The 23086-nt window shown below is 40.3% G+C and overlaps 1 protein-coding gene across 2 annotated transcripts in view; it reads left to right on the top strand.

Moving 5' to 3' along the window:
- Nucleotides 1-23086, top strand: part of NPEPPS (aminopeptidase puromycin sensitive) — a 126674-nt gene that overhangs the window by 49443 nt on the left and 54145 nt on the right. For both annotated transcript variants that reach the window (XM_006832526.1, XM_006832527.1), the window contains exon 3: nucleotides 17880-17957. In XM_006832526.1, coding sequence (XP_006832589.1) covers nucleotides 17880-17957 — 78 coding nt within the window. The remainder of the gene's footprint in view (nucleotides 1-17879; nucleotides 17958-23086) is intronic.

Below are 23086 nucleotides of genomic sequence, written 5' to 3'. Positions count from 1 at the left end.
AAAAAAGGTTTCCCATCCCTGCCCTATAGGAATACAGGCAGTTCCCAGGCTATACACGTTTGACTTTCAAACTGGTTCTGTCCTGGCTGATAAAACAAAACAGGAACAGTCATAGTTTTTTGTTTTTTGTTTTTTTACAATTTGGGTCATTCGTCTTGGTAACCAGAACAACGGAAAAAATTACGGGTCAAAGCCCTGGAATGAGAGACTAGGAAGAGGCATAGTGAGCCCTTTCAGAAACATGATGCATGAGATTGGATTATTGGCAGGATTGTGAAGAGCCACACACATTCAGAGAGGTGTGGTCATCTAACACTTTTGAGTGAGTTGCCATCATCTTTGAATCCATGTTTTGTTGTTGTTAGGTGTTGTCAAGTCAGTTTCAACTCATAGGGTTTCCAAAGCTGTAAATCTTTTAAGGGAGCATTTGCCCTCATGTTGAACTAATAGAACCAACTCACAACAAATTCTTCAGCACCATCACCTTTACTTGTTGCATGTGCTGCTTTTTAAATCATTAAAAAGTCTCAAGCTTTTACTATACTAAAGTAAGGCTAAGTAAGAATCATTGGCACCTAGTGCAACTTGCCTACAAATTCTTTAAAACATAGTTCAGGGTTAAAACATTTGTAACCCTGAGAATCCCTGAATACCAAACAATTAATGGAGATTGATGGACATTTGGTTTGTTTCAATCTAGGGCTATTTGTGAGCATAACTGCTGTGTACTTCCTTGATGTGCAACCTGCTGTGCACATATTTCCATAAAGTACATCTTCATGAGAGGAGTTGCTCCTGTCACATGGCATGTGTATCTTTAAGTTGTACCAGTTGTGCTGTCTCAGACTGAGTTCTAGTGTCCATATCCTCATTTGTGGAGTATTTTCCGACTTGCTGTTAGCTAATCTGGTGGATATGTTGTTGTTGTTAAGTGCCATCGAGTCGGTACTGACTCACAGCGACCTTATGCACAGCAGAACGAAACACTACCCGATCCTGGGCCAACCTCACTACAGTTGCCACGTTTGAGTCCCATCGATGCTGCCACTTGGCCAATCCATCTTGCTGGGGGTCTTCCTCTTTTTCTCTGACCCTTCACCTTACCAAACATGATCTCCTTCTCCAGCGACTGTTCCCTCCTGACAATATGTCCGAAGTATGAGAGACGAAGTTTGGCCATCTTGGCCTCTAAGAGCACTCTGGCTGCACTTCTTCCAAAACAGGTCTATTGGTTCTTTTGGCAGCCCATGGCACTTTCAATATTCTTCTCCAACACCGTAAAAGGCATCAATTAGTCTATAGTCTTCTTTATTCACAGTCCAGCTTTCACATGTATATGAGGTTATTGAAAACACCATGGCTTAGGTGAGGTGTACCTTAGTCCTCAAGCTGACATCTTTGCTCTTCAACACTTTAAAAAGAAAAGGTCTTGTGCAGCAGATTTGCCTAATGTAGTACGTCGTCTAATTTCTTCACTGCTGCTTCCGTGAATGTTGATAGTTGATCCAAGAAGAATGAAGTCCTTGACAGTTTCAATCTTGTCTTCATTGATAAGAATACTGTTTATTGGACCAGTGGTGAGGATTTTTGTTTTCTTTACATTGAGATGTAATCCATACCGAAGCCTGTGCTTTTGATCTTCATCGGTAAATGTTTTAAGTCCTCTTCGCTTTCAGCAAGCAAGGTTGTATCATCTGCATATATCATAGGTTGTTAATGAATCTTCCTCCTATCCTGATGCCACATTTTTCTTCATATAATACAACTTCTCAGATTTTTTCCTCAGTGTACATGTTGAATAAATATGGTGAAAGATTATAACCTTGTCTCACACCTTTCTTAATTTTAAACCATTCAGTGTTCCCATGTTCTGTTCGAACAACTGCCTCTTGGTCCAGGTACAGAGGTTGTTCTCAGCACAATTAAGTGTTCCAGAATACTCATACTTCTCAATGTTGTCCATAGCTTGTCATGATCCACACAATCAAAAGCCTTTGCATAGTTAGTAAGCACAGGTAAACACCTTTCTGATATTCTCTGCTTTCAGCGAAGATACTATCCCTTGTTCCACAGCCTCTTCTGAATCCAACTTGAATATGTAGTGGTATTTTATTGAAGTTTTAATTTTTATTTCCTGATGAGTGAGGTTGATTCTATTGTCCTAGAACCATTTATTAGAAACTTTACCCTATCTCCATATAGTATTTATTATACAGTTAGTATCTATTGATTAAGAAAAGTACACTAGTTTTTAGTCAGTCTACTATGTACTAAGGAGCTCTGGTAGCGTAGTGGTTACGAATCGGGTTGCTAATCTCAAGGTCGGCAGTTCAAAACTACCAGCTGTTCCATGGGAGAAAGATGAAGCTTTCTGCTCCTGTAAAGATCTACAGCCTCGGAAACCCTGTACAGGGTCACTATGAGTTGGAACCGACTCCATTGTACTTAACAACAACAACTATGAGCTGAGTAGAACTTTAAAATAGATTTTATTTTTATTAATATCAGTAGCATTTAAATTTGAAAAAAAAGTATGAGACATTTGAGAATTTAGATAGTGTTTTATGCCCACATTGTTATTCACAGGGTCAGAGAATCATTGTGTCTTATAGAAAGCCTTTGGTCCACAGGGTGGAAACTGTTGTTACTTTAGACTTTTAATAAATTGTCAATTAATGCCTTTATTACTATAGAATAGATTTCTCTAAACTGGACCAAATATATGTGCATATTTTGATTAATAGATATTGTTAGGTTATTTACTCCTACTTTCCAAATTAGTAGCCATTGATTGTCTGATCAGAAATAGATGAGAAAGTCCATGTCTCCACCCCTTGTTATTGCTGTTAGCTCCAGCACAGTACAAAACACTGGTCCTGGGTCATCCTCACAATTGTTATGCTTAAGCTCATTGTTGCTGCCACTTTGTCACTCCATCTTTTTGGTGAGTCTTCCTCATTTTTCACTGATCACTTATTTTATCATCACCACTTAATCAGGCTGTTAACCTCAAGGTTGGCAGTTCGAAACTACCAGCTGTTCCACCGGAGAAAGATGAGGCTTTCTGCTCCCATGAAGATTTGTAGCCTCGGAAACCCTGTGCAGGGTCACTATTGAGTCGGAATTGACTCTGCAGTACATAACAACAACTCGTCTGTCAGTTTATGATACTGTGGTGGCTTATGTGTTGCTGTGATCTGGAAGCTGTGCCATTGATATTTTTTTAACCATCAGGGTCACCCATGGTGGACAGGTTTCAGTTTAGCTTCTAGCCTAGGAAGGAGAGACGGACTACTTCTGAATGTTTAGCCACTGAAAACCTAAAGAATAGCACCAGAATATTGTCAGATATCGTGCCAAAAGATGAGCCCCTCAGGTTGAAAGGCACTCGGAATACGACTAGGGAAGAGAACCGCCTTGCGTGGTGATATGAATGGAGTAAAGCTATCAGGACCTTTATTTGCTGATGGGGCACAAATCAAAATGAACAGGAATATCTTCAGACATCCCTGGAGAAGGACATTATGTTTAGTAAAGTGGAGGGTCTGTGAAGAAGAGGCTGACCTCAGAAGAGATGAATTGATAGAGGGGTGGTAGCAATGGGCTCAAGTGTAACAACAATTGTGAGGAGGGTGCAGGGTTTCTTTCTGTTGTGCATATGGTTGCTAAGGTCCGAACCAACCTGATGGAACCTAACAATAGCAACAACATCTACTTTATCCAACATGATGTTCTTCTCCAGGAACTGGTTCCTCTTGTTAACATGTCCAACATATTTGAGACAAAGTTTTACCATCCTCACATCTAAGGAACATTCTGGCTGTACCTCTTCCAATGTAATGTTTTTTTGTTCTTCTGGCAGTCCATAGTACTTTCAGTGTTGTTCACCAATTCCACAGTTCAAATGCATCAATTCTTCTCCAGTCTTATTCATTGTCCAGGTCTTCACCTCTTATTATCATGAAATGTTACATTTTAAGAAACTCGTTATGGTGAATAAAAAAATCTCATCGTTGACATAGTTTGTATTTCTGTGATTATGAGGTTGTGCTGCTGACTTTCTGAAAATGGAAAGAAACTTCATAATTTTTGTGTATATATATTCACAATTATTTTCTATGTCATTCTCTGTGTTATTAATATCTCTGGTAGTCTATCCATCTATCCGTCCATCCTTCCTTCCTGTCCTGTCCTGTCCTGTCCTGTCCTGTCCTGTCATCTATCCATTCATCTCTCTATATCAAGAGTTCTTTGGTTGAGTTTAACTGTGCACAGATCCTGTGTTAAACAGTACTTACACTCAAACGACTACCAAACTCTGGTTCCTACGTCTTAAATATTGTGTAGATTGGTCATCGTAGGAAACCCATTGACATAATTCCAATTTGAAAAGCAGCTATAAATGGTTTGGTTTAGTCTTTATTTCTTAAATTTATCTCTCTATGTAGCATAGCACTTATTGAACATAAGATTAATTTGAAACATTACAAGGTTGTTGAATCTTTTTTAAGGTAATTGTTTTCCCAAGGGCACATGGACATATTTAGCAAATTCTCATTTAGGAAAAACACAAAACTAGGTTTTATTTTTGATAGGGAAAGCAGAAGGGAAAGTCCAGAATTAATATTTTAAGTGTCATGGTAGGAAAGACCAGCAGAGAGGGTGATAATTACAATGAGTAAATGAAGTGGATTCATGGAAGAAGCCATGGAAGGTGGAAACAGATATAATATGGTGTGCGCATGCCATCCAAATCACATGATGTTTAAGGTCACATGGCTTGTGTGGAGCCATGGGCCTGAGCCCAGGCAACTACCACTTTCTTCAGCTATGGTCTCTACCATTGTACCCTTCCTCACAGGTGCAATGGTCCCGTCTGGGGAGGGGGGTGGAGGTGGTGCTGGTACTCCTCCCTCCTTCAGTTGTTGTAAGGGCAAGAAGCTAGAACCTGAGCTCATTGTAAGGGTCTGCAGCCCTCTGAGATGAAGGGGCTTCCACCCTGAGATCCCCACCTCTGCTTAACAGGGATAGGCGTCCCAGGTGTGGATAGCTTCAGAAGACCTTGGGGAAAGTAGCAACCCTAGAGGATGATCAGGCATCCCCTCCTGCTCTACCCCTTCATCACCAGAGACACCTCCAGGAGTCTGTTAGCACCACAAGGCCCTGATTCACCTCCATGGTCATCAACATGACATCCACCCCTCCAGCCTTGAAGTACTTTCCCTGCTACAGCCAGAACAGATGCAGTTGGACCTAGATCTCCAAGAAACCCAAGAAGTCAAGATCGGAAGAAATGTTTGCTGCCCTAATTGTGAGTAAGAACCTGAGAAAGTGCCATCATCTCCCCAGCCATATGTTCCTGAAGTGGGGTTGGCCAGGATGCTGGAGTGCTGAAGAGACTGCTGCGGACCATCCCCTGGAGACCCAAGTCTAGGAACAACTTTCAACTCGAGGCTAGTTAGGAGCATCCTGTGGGCCAGCTGTTTACCTGTATGCAGAAGACAGATGCCTGGTAAGTGGTGCTCCTGCTTCAGGGAGCTTTGGGGACTAGCAGCGGCTGTCCCAAGCTGGCTAAGCTGAGCATCAGCTTTGATCTAAATGTAGGTTCTAGGGACTGACAAAGCAGTGTGCAGCTGGAAGCAGCACTGCTGTGAGACCTGTGGCAAGAACTTCAAGCACATCCACACAGGTGAGAAGTGCTACGCCTGCTATGAGCACAGCACACACTTCCAAGGATGGTGTGGCACTCTCCAGTACTACCACGTCCATATTGGCATGAAATTCTACAAGTGTGGCCAGTGAGACAAGGCCTTCAGCCACAGCTCCCACTTCATGCAGTACCTGGGCATGCACAATGAGGAGAAGCCCTACAAGTATGGGCAGGCCTTCAGCCACAGCCCTCACCAGCGGCTGCACATGGACACCTGCAGCCAATGTGACAAGGCCTTCTTCATCTGGCGCTCCAAGCTCATCCAGCACCAGTGCATTCACACAGTCAAGGAGCCCTACGAGTGTGTCAAGGCTTTCGCTCAGAATTTGCAGCTCATCCAACACCAAAGGATACATTACTGGGAGTATGCTAGGCAGCCCGGTGTCCATAGAGGGATACCGGCCTGTGTTAAGACTCCGGAGGGAATGACTCCTGCCTGCCACCTTCCCTTGCAGCCGCCAGCTCTGCATGCACAGTATCAACAATAAATCTTGTCTGGTTGCTGAAAACAAAGAAGCAAAGAAAAATAACGTTATGGGACTACAGATACATATGCGGTCAGACATTGTCCCAGTAGAGGTTATGTGGCATATACTTGTATTTTAGAAGAAGTTATATGAGAAAGGTTCTGAAATTTTGCCATAGGTTACGTAGTGCAATTGAGTGAAGGTTTACAGAGCAGATCATCAGTTTCACATCTGACAATCACACACTTTGTGCCATCTCAGTGTTTGCAATCCCGTCCTTGTAACAACAGTTACCCCACCTTTGCCATGTGGTTCCGATTTCCATTCCACTTTCCTTTTCAACCCTTCTGAGCCATGTCCCCAGGTAAATGTTGCCCATTTGATCTTGAATGGTTGATCATTTTATGATGAACATACCTTACTAGTATTGTCCTTTTTCTATACAATCTTCTCCATGTGTCATTAGTTAGCAGCATTTACCTCTATTCCTTTTTTTTTGTAATGTACATATACCACACAGAAAATAAACATTCCTTTAAATATCCAAAGGGCAAATTTTGCAATCTAGCTTCCTACCTGTAGGCACACAGCCTTTCTCAGTCCATGGGCCTTTAATCCTCAGCTGCTTTATCTGAATTACTTTTTAAAAGAAACTTAAAAAATCCAATTTGTAAGTCCATCTTGTTATTTGAAATCTGTAGGTCTATATTGTCATGAGTAAGCTTTTAGCGTCCAAATGAACCTTCGTAGCAATAGTTTTGAGAATTTAAGATTTTTTCCTACCATAGTTTTATGTATATGATGGTTAAAATAAAATTTTACTTACATTTAATAGACAACTCATACACACTCAAACATACATGTTGTTGTTAAGTGCCATTGAGTTGGTTTTGAACCTTGTGGTTACCAGTCGAGTGCTTATCCAACAGCACCACACCAGGACTCCCAGATATACATGCACAAACTCAAATATATATATATATTTATGTCCATAGATTTGAAAATTCCAATATATGTGAAATAAATTTTTCTTGAAATGTGGTGCTCAGTAATTTCAGAGAACCTTTATTTACATGTGTATAGTGAATTGTTGTTGTTCTTATGTGTCATGGAGGTTCCAACTCATAGTGACCCTGTACAAGGTTCCCGAGGCTATAAATCTTTACGGGAACAGAAAGCATCATCTTTCTATAATGAACTGTTGTTGTTGTTAAGTGCCGTGGAGTCGGTTCCGACTCTTAGCGACCCTGTACAGCGTTTCTGAGGCTGTAAATCTTTACGGGAGCAGAAAGCCTCCTCTTTCTCCCGCGGAGCAGTTGGTACTTTCGAACTGCTGACCTTGCTGTAGTAAATTAATAAAGAACTGTGCTAGATATATTATGATTTAGAAAATATTTCTAACAATTATAACTAGGCACAAATACTCTAGTGTATATTATTTAATCTTCAAATAAATAAGGTAATGCTAAGATACTAATTTTACAGGCTCATGCAGTTGAGTATGCCTTATTAAAGTTCTCGCCTAGTTAAAAATATCTTAAAAAGTTTTAGTCAAGTTTAAAATGATAAAGTACTACTTACAATGTTTAATTTATATAGATGTATTTGAAATTCCCATGTTATAAATATTAATTTTGAAATCTTTTTTGTTTTCTACTTGAAGTATATATATTTATTTAGATTTTTCATATATACATTTAGTATTAAACTCTCCATTCTTTGGGCATTATAAAATTTCCAGAGCAAATGTTTTCTCTTCTGAGATGTTTGAGATAGGTCCCTTGTTGAATCACATTATTGTCATGGAAAAGTTTATTCATAGTTACAAGTCCCCATTCACATAGCAGTTTCGAGCCAGTGGCTTCATATGATAAGCACTGGATTGCAAACTACAAGGTCTGCAGTTAGAGCCTGCCAGCCGCTCCATGAGAGAAAGATGGCTTTCTGTTCTCACGAAGACTTAAAGCCTCAGAAACTCCGCAACAATAACAGCATAGGGTTTCCAAGGTTATAAATCTTTGTGGGAGCAGGAAGCCTCATCTTTCTCCCTCAGAGCAGTTGGTGGGCTTGAACCACCGACCTTGTGGTTTTCAGTCTAGTGCTTCTCTTCCAGGGAGAGACAGCCTGCCATCTATGCACTCCCTCACATAGCATTAGAAAAGATGAGTTTTCTTTTATGTATTTTGAGGGGGTAGTAGTAATGATCTCGCTGGTGTAATGAGTCTGTTGCTTTGTGTGAAGTAATTCATTCTACCAATACTTACTATACACCTACTATGTGTCAGAAACTGTTCTAGCATTGGAGGTAACCAACCCAAACGAAATTCACTGCTGCCAAGGCAATTCTGACACATAGTGAGCATATGTACAGGACTGAGCTTTATGAAAGCAGACTGCTTCATCTTTCTCTCAAGGAGCAGCTGGTGATGGTGAGTTCAAACAGCCCACCTTTTAGTTAGCATTCCAGTGCTTAACTCACTGTGATACTAGGACTCTGTTGGAGTTACAGGGACAAACAAAGCCATGTCATGGCAGTCCTGAAAAATACATTCTATTTGGGAAGATAGACAAATATACAATGTAATATCAAATAGTAGTAACTAGAGAGCAATAAGAAGATATTGAGTTATGATTATTCTTTATAGTGGTGGAACAGATCTCTGAAGAAATTATCCGACCAGAGACCTTGTGGATATCAGGGAAAGAACTTTCCAAGCAGATGCAGAAATCTTGAGGTTGGAGATGCTCGGTGTTTTTAGGGACAACAAAGAGAGAGTTCTTAATTGTTGCTCTTATGTCCTCGACAGCACTTACATTGTCAGTCTTTTTTTAGTGTATGTAGTGTGTGTTGGAGTCCTGGTGTGGTGTTGTGGGTTATTTTACTGGACTGCAAAGTTGGTTTGAACTACAAGCTCAGCAGTTCAAGCTCATCAGCTGCTCCTTGGAAACCTAATACAGGGTCGCTATGAGTCGGAACTGATTGGATGGCACATAACAACAGTGTATGTTAGATCCATATATGTGGTCCAGCAGAATGTGGAAATTATTGGACATATCATGTAAAATTTTGCTGAAATAATTAAAAAGCAGTTGTAGAGGAGCATCAACAGGGAACTGCTAGAAATTAAAACCAGATTCAGAAGAGGACGTGGAATGAGCGATAGCAATGCTGACGTCAAATGGATCTTGGCTGAAGGCAGAGAATAACAGAAAGACGTTTGTTATTGTTGTTGGTAGGTACCATTGAGCTGGCTTCAACTCTTTAGCAACCCGACCCTATATACAGAACAGAATGAAACACTGCTCGGTCCTATGCATTGTTGTTATGCTCGAGCCTTTTGTTATTGCCACTGTGCCAGTCCATCTCATTTGGGGGTCTTCCTCTATTTTGCCAAAGCTCCACTTTACCAGGCATAATGTCCTTCGCCAGGGACTGGTCCCTCCTGATGATACGTTCAAAGTATGAGAGATGAAGTCTTTCCATCCTGACTTCTAAGCAGCATTCTGGCTGTGCTTCTTCCAATACATTTATTTGTTCTTGTGACAGTCCATGATACTTTTAATATTCTTCTCCAACACCATAACTCAAATGCATCAATTCTTCTGCAGTATTCCTATTCATTGTCTAACTTTCACATGCACTTAGGTGGATTGGCACAGTGGCAGCAGCAGTGGGCTCATTGAAAATAATATGGTTGGTTTGGGTCACGGATACTTTAATCCTCAAACTGCTGTCTTTGCTCTTAGAACACTTAAAAGAGATCTTGTGCAACAAATTTGCCTAATGCAATACATCATTTGATTTCTTGACTGATGCTTGTTTGAGTGTGGGTATACATCCAAGCAAAATGACGCCTTTAACAACTTCAATCTTTTCTCCATTTACCATGATGTTATTTTTTGATCCAATTTTGAGGATTTTTGATTGTTTACATTAAGTTTCAATCCATATTGAGAGCTGTGGTCTTTGATCTTCATCAGTAAGTATCTTAGTCCTCTTTGCTTTCAGGAAGCAAGGTTGTATCATCTGCATATAACAGCTTGTTAATGAGCATTCCTTTAATTTTTCTGCTACATTTTTCTTCATATAGTTCAACTTCTCTGATTATTTGCTCGACATACAGACTGAATAAGTATGGTGAAAGGATATAGCCCTGGCGCACATCTTTCCTGATTTTAAACCATGCAGTATCCACTTGTTCTGTTTAAACAACTTCCTCTTGATCTCTGTACAGATTTCCTCATGAGCACAGTTAAGTATTCTGAAATACCCATTCTTCGCAATGTTATCCATAGCTTGTCATGATCCACACAGCCGAAAGCCTTTGCATAGTCAAATAAAGCACAAGTAAACATCTTTCTGGTATTCTCGATTGTGTTCTGTTGACTATACAAAGGCTTTCAACTGTGTGGATCATAGCAACCTATGGATAACATTGCAAAAAACGGGAATTCCAGAACACTTAATTGTGCTCATGTGGAACCTGTATATAGACCAAAAGGTAGTCGTTCAGACAGAACAAGGGATACTGCATGGTTTAAAGTCAGGAAAGGTGCGGGTCAGGGTTATATCCTTTCACCATACTTACTCAGTGTGTATGCTGAGCAAATAATCAGAGAAGTTGAGCTATATGAAGAAAAACCTGGCATCAGGATTGGAGGAATGCTCATTAACATCCTGCGATATGCTAATACAACCTTGGTTAGTGAAAATGAAGAGGACTTGAAGAACTTACTGATGAAGATCCAAGACTATAGAGCCTGCATTATGGATCCCAATTCAATGTAAAGAAAAAAAAATCCTTACAACTGAACTGATGTGCTACATCATGATAAGCAGAAAGATGATTGACGTTGTCAAGGATTTCATTTTACTTGGATCCATAATCAAGGCCCATGATAGCAGCAGCCAAGAACTCAAATGACTTCTTGCATTGGGCAAATCTGCTGCAAAACACCTCTTTAAAATGTTCAAATGCAAAGATTTCACTTATAGGACCAGGGTGGCCCTGACCCAAGCTATAGTTTTTAATTTGCCTCAAAGGCACATGAAAGCTAGACAGTGAAAAAGAAGACAAAGAAGAATTATTGCAGTTGAATTATGGTGTTGGTTAAGAACATGGAATGTACTGTAAACTGCTAGATGAGCAAACAAATCTGTCTTAGAAAAGTATAGCCAGAATGGTCCTTAGTAGCGAGGAGGTGAGACTTCATCTCACTTACTTTAGATATTTTATCAGGAGGAACAAGGTCCTACAGAAGGACCTCATGAAGGAAAAGGGTCAGTGGATTTAACACAGTGGCTGCCACAGTGGGTGCTAACAAGACCAGGCAGTGTTTCATTCTGTTGTACATAGGAGTCACTATGAGTTGGAACTAACTCAGTGACATACAACAACAACATGACTATGTACAATGGCATGCCTTGTGGTTTTAATTTACATTTTCTTGATGATTAATGATGTTGAACACTTTTTATATACATTTTAACTATTTTTATGCTCGTATTTTACTTTGTGAAGTTATCTGTTCAAATCATCTGCCCATTTTTAAATTGGGTTTGTCATATTATTGAGTCGTTTGTTGTTGTTAAGTTGTTAAGTGTGTCAAGTTGGTTGTGATTCATAGAGACCCTGTAGAGGTGTTTCCCAGCCTCATCTTTCTCCTGCGGAGCATCTGGCAGGCTCAAGCCCTGTACCTTGTGGTTCGCAGTTCAGTGCTTATTGTGTGGAGCTACCTACCATGCTCCCTGTTTAGTGATAGGAGTTTTTATATTCTAGATACAAGAAGTTCTTGTCATATATGTGTGTTGTGAATATTTTCTCCCAGTCTATGGTTTGTCCATTCATTTTCTTAATGGTGTCCTGTGATAATTACAAGTTTTAAATTTTGACAAATTCCAATATTTCAATTTTTTTTTTCCTTTATGGGTATTACTTACGGAGCTCTGGTAGTGTAGTGGTTATGAATCAGGCTGCGAACCGCAAGGTCAGCAGTTCAAAACTACCAGCCGCTCCACAGGAGAAAGATGAGGCTTTCTGCTCCTGTAAAGATTTGCAGCCTCAGAAACCCTGTTCATGGTCGCTATAGGTCGGAACCAACTCGACGGCACTTAACAGCAACAATGGGTATTACTTGGTTCGTTCTTTCTCAGAAATGCAGATGATAACCCTTGCTTGCTGGAAGGGAAGAGAACTTAAAATACTTAGTGATGAAGATCAAAGATTACAACCTTTGGTATGGATTACAACTCAATGTAAAGAAAACAAAAATCTTCACACAACTGGACCAGTGAATAACATCATGGTAAATGGAGACAAGACTGAAGTTGTCAAAGTTTTCATTTTGTTTGGATCCATAATCAGCTCTCATGTAAGCAGCAGCCAAGAAATAAATGCATTGCATTAGGCAAATTTGCTGCACAATACCTCTTTAAAGTATTCAAGAGCAAAAGATGTCAGTTTGAGGTTTAAGGTGCACCTGACCCAAGCCATGGTATTTTCAGTAGCCTAATATGCATGTGAAAGTTGGACCGTAGAAGAATTGATGCTTTTGAGTTATAGTGTTGGAGGAGAATATTGAAAGTGCCATGGGCTGCCCATAGAACCAAAAGATCTGTGTTGGAAGAAGTGCAGCCAGACTGCTCCTTGGAGGCCAGGATGGCCAAACTTTGTCTCTCATACTTCGGACATATTGTCAGCAGGTACCAGTCACTGGAGAAGGATATCATATTTGGTAAGGTGGAGGGTCAGAGAAAAAGAGAAAGACCCCCAGCGAGATGGATTGGCTAAGTGTCAACATCAGTGGACTTAAGTGTGGCAACAATAGTGAGGTTGGCCCAGGATCAAGCAGTGTTTCGTTCTGCTGTGCATAAGGTCACTATGAGTCGGCACTGACTTGATAGCACCTGAGAACAACAACAGTAACAAATACGCATGTGAAAGTTGGACAGTGAATAAGGAAGATCATAGAAGAATTGATGCATACGAGTTTTAGTGTTGGAGAAGAATATTGAAAGTACCATGGACTGCCAAAAGAACAAACAATTCTGTACTGGATGAAGTACAGACTGAATGCTCCTTAGAAGCCAGGATGACAATGGCAAGACTATCTCATACACTATCAGGAGAGCCCAGTCCTTAGAGAAAGATATTATTCTTGGTAAAGTGGAGAAAAAGAGGAAGACCCCTCCCCTCCAACAGATGGATTGGCACAATGGCGGCAGCAGTGGGCTCAAGTGTAACAACCTTTGTGAGGAATGTGCAATGCTGGGCAATGTTTCATTCTGTTGTGCATAGGGCCACCATGAGTCAGACCCAACTCAACAGCAACTGACAACTAGACCCATTTGCCTATTTTAAGCAGACTTAGTCTGAATATTTTGGAATTTCATTAAGCGATTCTGATCTCATTAACTAACTCTCTTTTCTGAGTAATAGATTATGAGACAGCACAAGTAGAAACACACCAGTGAAGAGGTTATTGTAGTAATTTAGGTGAGAGCGTAATGGTACACTAGACTGAGGTTGCAGTGGTAGTGGCATTCACAAATGATCTGGGGTTGATGGTAGAGCCCATTGAATGTGCTTGTTGGATGTGCCATGTAAGTGAGACTGCCACAGAGTGAAACAGTTAGGAGAGTTCCCTATTTGGGGCTTAAGCAAATGGATCAGTGGTGATGCCATTTAATTGTGATGCCATTGATGTTTTTGCTAAGTGCCATCGAGTTGGTTCTGATTCAAAACGACCCTGTGGAGGATTTCCGAGACTAAATCTTTACAGGAGCTGAAAACGTCATCTTTCTCCCATGGAATGACTAATAGATTCAAACTGCTGACCTCCAGGTTTGCAACCCATCGCGTAACCTATTATACTACAAGAGGTCCTATGCTATTTGTAGACTATCCAAACTATAATAGACCAAGGTTATTTTAAACTTTGGAGTCCTGCTGCGGCGCTGTGGGCTAATGCGTCAGACTGCAAAGTTGTTTGAACTGCAAGGTCAGTGGTTCAAGCTCACCAGCTACTCCTTGGAAACCCTATATAGGGTCGCTGTGGGTCGGAATTGACTCAATGGCATTTCACAACAACAACATATTTTAAACTTTAAATGTATGTCTGCCAAGTAGCATGTTCAATATAAAGTAAGTGGTGGTGTTGTTGTTATGTGCTGTTGAGTTGGTTCTGACCCATAGTGACCCTGTAAAGGGTTTCCAAGGAGCAGCTGGTGAGCTTGAACTGCCAACCTTGTGGTTCAGAAGTTTGAAACAGTCTAAGTGCACTAACCCACAGCGCCACACCAGGACTCCATATAAAGTATTTAGTTATTCCATAATATGCGTATAAGATTTTACTGATTCCGTAATATGCGTAAAAGAATTAACTGGCTACTTCTCTTTTCTGAAAGAAAGTTTCGGGAGAAACTTTGCTCTATTTTATGCATGTTTGATATAGTTGATATATATAGTTAGGAGCATGTACTGTAGAACAAGATCTAACAACACATTGGATTCTTTCAGTTTTAAATGGCTATTCATTTTTTGATAGTTTGAAGCTTTCGGGGGGAATTTTTTTGAGTTTTTTAATATGAATATTTATTGTTGTTATTAAGTGCCATTGAGTCAGTTCTGACCCATAGTGACCCAGAATAGGGTTTCTAAGGAACAACTGGTGAGTTTGAACCACCAACCTTGTGTTTCAAACTGACCTTGCTTGCGGTCCTGCACTTATCTTATTATGCCACACCAGGAGTCCAATATTCATCTTGTTGTTGTTGTTAACTGCCGTCGAGTTGGTTCCAACTCACAGTGACCCTGTATAGGGTTTCCGAGGAGTGACTGGTGGGTTAGAATCACTGACCTTGCGGTCCAGCTTATTACCCTGCAGCACCACACCAGGACCCAGTATTGATCTTATGAAGTTTTAATGGAAATGGTCTTTGATCACAGTTTCTCAGCTACCTCTATGCTGTCTTATATATTAGTTGAAAAGGAACATTCTCATGCATTGAGGTAATTTCCCTATAAGAGTCCTTGTGTGACACTTTAGGCTAAGCACTGGACTGCTAACCATAAGGTCAGTGGTTCAAACCCAGCAGGTGCTCCTTGGAAATCCTATACAGGGTTGCTGTGATTCCGAATTGACTCGATGACACTTAACAACAGCAACTTGGCTCAGTATGTTTCTAGTCTTGAGAATCAGGTTATCAACAAATCTCTAGTTTTTGCCTGCTGACATCATTTTTGTTTTAGTAGAGATTTTATCAGTATGTTGGTGCATATTTCCAATCTTGGTTTCTGTTCAAATTTAGGAACTAGCTTATTGATAGAAAGAATATTGGAGATAGGCATTAGAAGGGAGTTGAATGCTAGTCTAACTGTGTGACCTTAGGCAAGTCATGAGCTTCATCAACCAAATGTTTTCATCTATAAAATGTGTAAGGTTGAATTAGAAGATTATTAAATATATTTTTAAACCTAAAATTATGATTTAAAAATGTTGGTTTTGTAAAGATTTTGGCTTAGTAGAACCACAGTAATATTAGGAACAACTTGCCTGCCTCACAAAATGTTCTTAAATCTGAGTCAATATTATCCATGTCAGAGTTCAACATGTGGTTATTTCTCTTGTCTTAATAACAGCTTTATTGAAATGGAGGTCACATCTGTTTTGTCCTTTTAAGGTGTACACTTTAGGGATTTTTAGTATGTTCATAGAGTTGTGTATCCATCAGCAGCATCAACTTTGGAACATCTTTACTACTCCAAAAAGAAAATACCCATTAGCAGTCATTTTCTGTTCCGTTCATTCCCCCCACCCTCAGCCCTAGGTAACTAACCACTGTTGTGTGCCATCAAATCAGTCCCAACTCATAGCAACCCTTTAGGCCAGACTAGAACTGCCCTGTAGGATTTCCTAAGCTATGGTCACCAGGTCTTTCCTCCCTCAGAGCTGTTGGTGGGTTCCAACCTCTGACCTTTCAATTAGCAGCCAAGTGTTTAACTGTTACACCATGTGGACTCCTTAGAAACCACTGTTGCTGTGTGCCATCTGATTCTGACGCACAGCGACTCTATATAGCCTCTGAGGCTGTAGATCTGTATGGAAACAGAAAGCCTCATCTTTCTCCAGTGGAGCAGCATTTGGATTCTGACTATTAACCTTGAAGTTAGCAGCCCAATGCATAAGTCACATGCCACCAGGAATCCTGGGATCATACAACTCGTGATTTTTTGTGTCTTGGCTTCTGTCACATAGCATAATATTTTCAAGGTTCATTCATGTTGTAGTTTGTATCAGCACATCATTGCCGTTTATTGCCGAACAGGATTGCATTGTGTGGATATATCAGCCACCAGGGAAATGCAAATCAGTACCACATTTTACTTATGTATTCATCAATTGGTAGACATTTGTGTTGTTTCCCTTTTTGAACATTTATATACATGTTTTCTGTGGGCATTGTTTTTATTTCCATCGCATGTATGCCTAGGAGTGGAATTGTTCAGGCCCTATGTTTATTATGTTCAACTTTTTGAGGCCCTTCCATACTCTTTTCCAAAGTGGCTTATACCATTTTACATTTCACCAGAAGTGTCTGAGGTTCTCAATTTCTCTACGTTTTTGCTGACACTTCTTAACTATCAGTTTCCTGAATTATAACCACACTATACAGGGTCGCTATGATTCAGAACCTCGAAGGGACTTAACAACAAGTAGGTGTGAGTCTTCATGGACTCCACCCTAGTGGATCAAGATCTGGTGGGTGTGAAGTGATACCTCATTATAGTTTTGATTTGCATTTCCCTGGTGGCTGATGATGTTGCATGTCTTTTCATGTGCTTATTAATTAAGGCCATCTTTCTTGGCAGGTTTTTCATTTGGGATAGGGTGGGATGTGGTCGAAAGTCATACCACTTTGTTCTTTCCCTAAAGTTTCAAGTAAGCACTTAAAATATCAGTCAAGTAAGTAGTCTCTTCTCACACCTGGTAGAGAGAAAGTCTTTTATTTAATAATCCACACACTTGTTTTTACTTTATTTCTGTAAAATGTAATAAAGTATTTTACTGAAAATAAGTATGATTTGAGGAACAGAACTTTCATTGATATATCTTTAGCACAAAATCTTGCCAGTTAGTTCAGTCTCTCAAATGTTTATGAATCGGGCTATAACACAGAAAGTGGTATCATAGTCACAAGGATTAGACAAAGCATGTCTGCTCATCTGGAAGAAATTTTTAATGCATTTATAGTAGCTCTATTTTCCTTACATCACCAAGGTTTTGTGAATTGATATAGAATGCATACGCTTTCAAGACAAATATTTAATTAGGTTATATAGTATAGTAGTTACGAGTTGGGTTTCTAACTTCCAGGGCAGCAGTTTGAAACTACTAGTGGTTCTGCAGGAAAACGATGAGGCTTATATGCTCCCATAAAGATTTACAGCTTCTGAAACCCTATATAGGGTTGCTATGAGTCGGAATTGACTCCATGGCACACCACCACCGCCATATAGCCTAAAGTGGATTAATTTGAAATGATACTCTCACTAGTAGGAACTTAAATTATTAAATTGAGAATAAATACTTGGTTCTAGTAGAGCTTTTTCTCTAGAAGATGTTAATTGTTATAATGTGAATTGGTTTTATTAGTTCAGTTAAACTTGTTAACTAATTTCTCTCTTTTTTTCCTATTTCAGAAATACATGCTACAGGATTTAACTATCAGAATGAAGATGAAAAGGTCACCTTGTCTTTTCCTAGTACCCTCCAAACTGGTAAGAGACATAAAATCTTATATAAAATAGTGACATGTTACTTCTTCCAAAGAAATTTATTGAGTACCACTTTTTCCCCATCAATGTTTTTAGATTAAGATAAGATTTTAAAAGAGTCAGGTTCAGTGCAACTTTTGGGCCACCAGAATTTTTTTCTAAGGAAAAGATAGGTTATGGAAAAAATTTTTCCATTTCTTGTCATTCTGTATTGTCTTTAAACAAAACAAACAAACAAAAAAACAGGGCAAAAATGAATAGTTATTCCATCCTAGAACATTGTATTTCAGCTTTTCAGACATTTATGTAACTGTGGAGCAGAGAATTACTTAATATGGCTCTTCTAGCCATGCTTGGTCTGATGACTCCCATAAAATGACGAGGTGGGACTTTGCAAAAAAGAACTCCTGGTATGGTGCTGGAGGATCAGCACTAGACTGCGAACCCCAAGGTCTGCAGTTCAAACCCACCCGCTGCTCCTTGGAAACGTTGCACAAGGTCACTATGAGTTAGAACCGACTCCATGGCACTTAACAGCAAAGGATACACTGGATACACTGCTAATAATGCAAATAATACGTATGAAATCCTAACAAGAGGATTGGTCAGAATATGGAGGGAACCTCACTACCATCAAGAAAAAAGAACCAGGAGTGGAGTGCATCCTTTGGTCTTGCACCTAGAACCTTCTAGACCCAGGAGGTAAGAGGTATAACACCAGAGATGGTAAGAAGTGGAGGCAGAGAAATGGCGGTGGCAGATCCAGAAGACCTTTATAACAGCACAGTTAGCTTCCTGGCCCACGGATCGAGAGAGCTGAGTGTCTTCAGACAGGAGGCTTTCTGGCAGAGTAGGGTATCTCCAGGCACTTACTGGCAAAGCAAAAGAGCTTAGTAACACTTGCCCAAACAGGGCAGAGGTGAGGCTTAGGGCCAAGGGAGACCAAGAGAGAGGCCTGCCTGAGGGCACAGTCTAGAAACTGTTCTGACTGAAAAAAAGTTGTCCTGATTTTGAGCTTTAACCATTACTTCCCTAATAAAACCCATATTTGCGTGTATAGTCTGAATTCTTTTGTGGCCACTGCAATAAATTATTGTCCCTAGCAGAGAAGTAGAGAGTACTATTGGAGGGACAGCTGGTGTCAGAATTGGTAAAAAGGCTACGTTAGCGAAAAGAGCTTTGTTTGACCCATACCTCAGAGGAACCAGCCTTGGGCTGACAATCTTGATTCTGTCTCTCCTCCACTTGTGAAATTGATGAGGAAGTCAGGTGCTGCCATCATGCCATTTCTACATTAGTTCTATCTTCTACTAATTGAATTTAAATCTATAAATCGTGGCACTTACGGATTTATACTTAAAAGGATGCACCACAGATGATTTTGGCACACCACCAGAGGTTCTCCAAACAAACTCTTATTACTTGGAGACTAAAAATCTTTTCGCAAGTATGTTGTTGTTGCTGTTAAGTGCCGTCAGTCAATACTGACTCATAGCAACCCTGTATATGGTTTCTGAGAATGGGCTGGTGGGTTTGAACAGCCTACCTTGCTCTTAGCAGTCCAGTGCGTATCCGGCAGTGCCACACCAAGACTCTACATTATATTAGTCATTAAATTTTCTTTCATGTGAATTATGTGATGCTTTTCATTTGTCCGTTTATTGAGGTCTTAGTGCTTTACATCTCTGAATTTTGTATGATTTCTATTTTCTTCTGTCTCAGAGTATAAGTATTAATTTCTGTTTGGATATCTAACAACAGTAACGGATCGATAAATATATTATCCCATGTCATCACTAGTTTAATACCCATATGATGAACACTGGACTATGAACCGCACAGTCCACAGTTCAAGAAGAGTCCTGGGGGCGGTGGGGGTTGGGGTGGGGCTGCAGGATAATGCCCTGGACTGCAAGGTTGGTTTGAACTGCAAAGTGAATGGTTCAAACTCACAAGTCACTCCTCAGAAACCCTATACTGGGTCGCTATGAGTCAGAACTGACTCAACAGCACCTGACAATAAGAGTAATGAGAGGTATCAAAGTAATAGTTACTAATATGACAGGCTTTTATAAATGGGGAAGAAAAAAAAAGAGTCTGCACTATGTGACTGTCTTGACCTTACTGGTGGAAGACTGTATATCGGTGCCATTTATTTCCTCTTCGTTCTGAGGGCTGCTGTAAGAGAAATACACCAAGTGGGTGCCTTTAATAAGCAGAAAGACGTTTCCTCACAGTGGTGCCATAGTGAAAACACCTGGCTGCTAATGCAGGTTGTTGGTTCAAACCCACCCAACTGCTTCTGGGTAAAGGACCTGACAGTCTGCTCCTGTAAAGATTACTGCTGTTGTGAAACGTCATTGAGTTGGTTCTGACTCATAGTGACCCCATATACAATAGATCCTTTGCCATCCTCACAGTTGTTGCATGTTTGAGCCCATTGTTGCAGCCACTGTTTCAGCTCATGTCATTGAGGATCTTCCCCTTTTTTAGCTGACCTTCTACCAAGCATGATATCCTTCTCCAGGAACTGGTCTCTCATGATATATACAAAGTACATGAGAGGATGTCTTGCCATGCTTGCTTCTAAGGAACATTCTGACTATACTTCTTCCAAGAGTAATTTGTTCCTTCACCCAGCAGTCCATGATATAGTCAATATTCTTCACCAACACTGTATTAATGTGCATCAATTCCACTTCAGTTTTCCTTATTCGTTGTCTAGCTTTCAGATGCATCTGAGGCAATTGAAAAATATGGCTTGAGTCAGGCATTCCTTAGTCCTTAAAGTAACTTCTTTACTTTTGAACACTTTAGAGGTGTTTTGCAGCAGATTGACCTATGTAATATGTCATTTGTTTTGTTGACTGCTGCTTCCATGGGTGTTAAGTGGAGCCAAGAGAAATGAATCCTTGACAACTTCAATCTTTTCTCTGCTTATCATGATGTTATATTGAACAAGTTGTAAGGATCCTTGTTTTCTTTCTTTGGAGGTGTAGTCCATTCTGAAGACTGTAGTCTTTGATCTTCAATAAGTATGTCAAGTCTTCTTCACTTTCAGGAAGCAAGCATATGTCATCTGTATATCATAGGTTGTTAATGAGTCTTCCTCCAGGCCTGATGATGCATTCTTCTTTATAAGGTCCACCTTCTCAGATTATTTGTTTAGCATACATATTGGATAAGATTATAGCCTAGAAAACTGTATGGGGCAGTTCTACTTTGTCTCATATGGTCTTTATGAGTACCTAACAATTACAGGAAGCTAGAAGTCAGAACTTAGGCCACCAGCTATAGGGGAACATTTTCTCTCTTTTTCAGTTCTGGATGAAGGTCCTTGTTTTTCAGCTGCTATTCCGTGGTGAGCTTTTCTTGTGGCGTGACAGCTATATTCTCCTATCTGGCCGTGATTGTTTCTGTGCCTAATCTGCTCTTTTGGTAACTTAAAAGTAATTGGCTTAAAAGATACACCCTACTGATGTGGCCTTATTACAAAACAAATAAAACCTTAGTCCTAAATGTGTAAATGAACAAACCAAACCCCTTGACTGTGAATCTATTCTTGATTCAAAGAATGACCCAAAAGATTTCCAAGACTATAATATTTACAGAAGCAAACTGCCTCATCTTTCTCCCACAGAGTGACTGGTAGATATAAACTAATGACCTTACGTTTTAGCAGCAGTGCAGTTTAACCACTGCCATCTGGTTCCTTTTATCCACAAGTGTTAGGATTAGGATTACAACACATTATTTTGGGGGCACATTTCAGTTTATAACTATTTGGAGGGCAGTCTGGCAATATGTATCAAGAGCCTAAACATGCTCATGTCTTTTGCCCCAACAATTCTGCTAATAGGAATGTATTTTAAGGAAGCATCATAAATACAGAAAATGCTTTGTGCCTAGCAATGTCCACTGAGACATTACTATGGTAGTAAAAAGTTAGGATGAACATAATTATCAGTTGTACCCTGGTAGCGTGCATGTTGCTGTGAAACTGGAAGCCATGGCCACCGGTATTTCAGATACCAACAGACTTACCCATGGTGGACAGATTTCAGCTGGGCTTCCAAACTAAAACAGAGTAGGAAGGAGGAGAAATGGGCTATTTCTGAATGATTAGCCACTGAAAATCTTATGTATAAAAGTGGAACACTGTTCGGTAACACCAGAATATTGTCAAATATTCTACTGGAAGATAAGCCCCTGCTTAAGCCAAGTAGGAACCATCTCTGATTTTCTCTGACCTCACAAGGGGGAAACCAGACTCAAAATCAGCCTAAGGCTGATTGCTATGAAGTGGAAGTCAGACAACCTTCTTTACTCCATTCTGACACCAACCATTCCTCCCACAGCACTCTCCGCTTCACATCTGGGTTTGATAATCCATTGCAATGGCCACACAGAACTCATAACAATACTCACAATTATGTGATTTATTAGGGATGTGAACAGGGTACAATCCAGGATCAGAAAAACTCAAGATGCAGCAGTTCTCCTCTCAGGAATGCCTCTTGTTTGCCGTATTGCAAGCATGCTTCCCTCTTGTCTTCAGCCTCTCAGCCATGTGGCCCCTTAGTCTCTGCCCTGCTAGGGCAAGTGTTACAAAACTCTTTTAGCCAATCTGTAAATGCCCAAAGGGCCCCTTCTGCAAGCCAATCTCTTGCCCTTAGGCACTCAGCCTTATTCAGTCCATGGGCCTGAAGCCCTCAACTGCTCTGGCTCTCCATGCCACCACCTCTGCCTTCACCTCTGCTGTTGTCATTTTACTAGGTAGGGATCTCATGCTCCACTCATGCTCTTCCTTCTTGATGGTCCTGGGATCTGCCATCTCTGATTCTGAAATGGCTCTTTTTAAACCGAGCTGGATGGCAAAACTAACCAATCCCAGCCTTAGAGTCCTATACACCTTTATTTAAATGGTCCCACTCAGTCACTTAATGGGAATCAAGAAAATATCGGATACAAAAGCCATATCAAGTAAACCCCTTGTGTTGGAAGGCACTCAAACATTGATGGGGTGAAGAGCTGCCTCCTAAGAGTTGACCATGATAATGGGAACGGATTAAAGCTTTTGGGACCATCATTTTTTGATGTAGCACAATGTGAATTGAGAAATAGCTGTAAGT

This window comes from Chrysochloris asiatica, unplaced genomic scaffold (assembly GCF_000296735.1).
Source record: "Chrysochloris asiatica unplaced genomic scaffold, ChrAsi1.0 scaffold00007, whole genome shotgun sequence".
NCBI classification, from domain to species: Eukaryota; Metazoa; Chordata; class Mammalia; order Afrosoricida; family Chrysochloridae; genus Chrysochloris; species Chrysochloris asiatica.
Note: the sequence above shows the minus strand (reverse complement) of the source record. Positions and strands in the feature narration are given on the sequence as shown.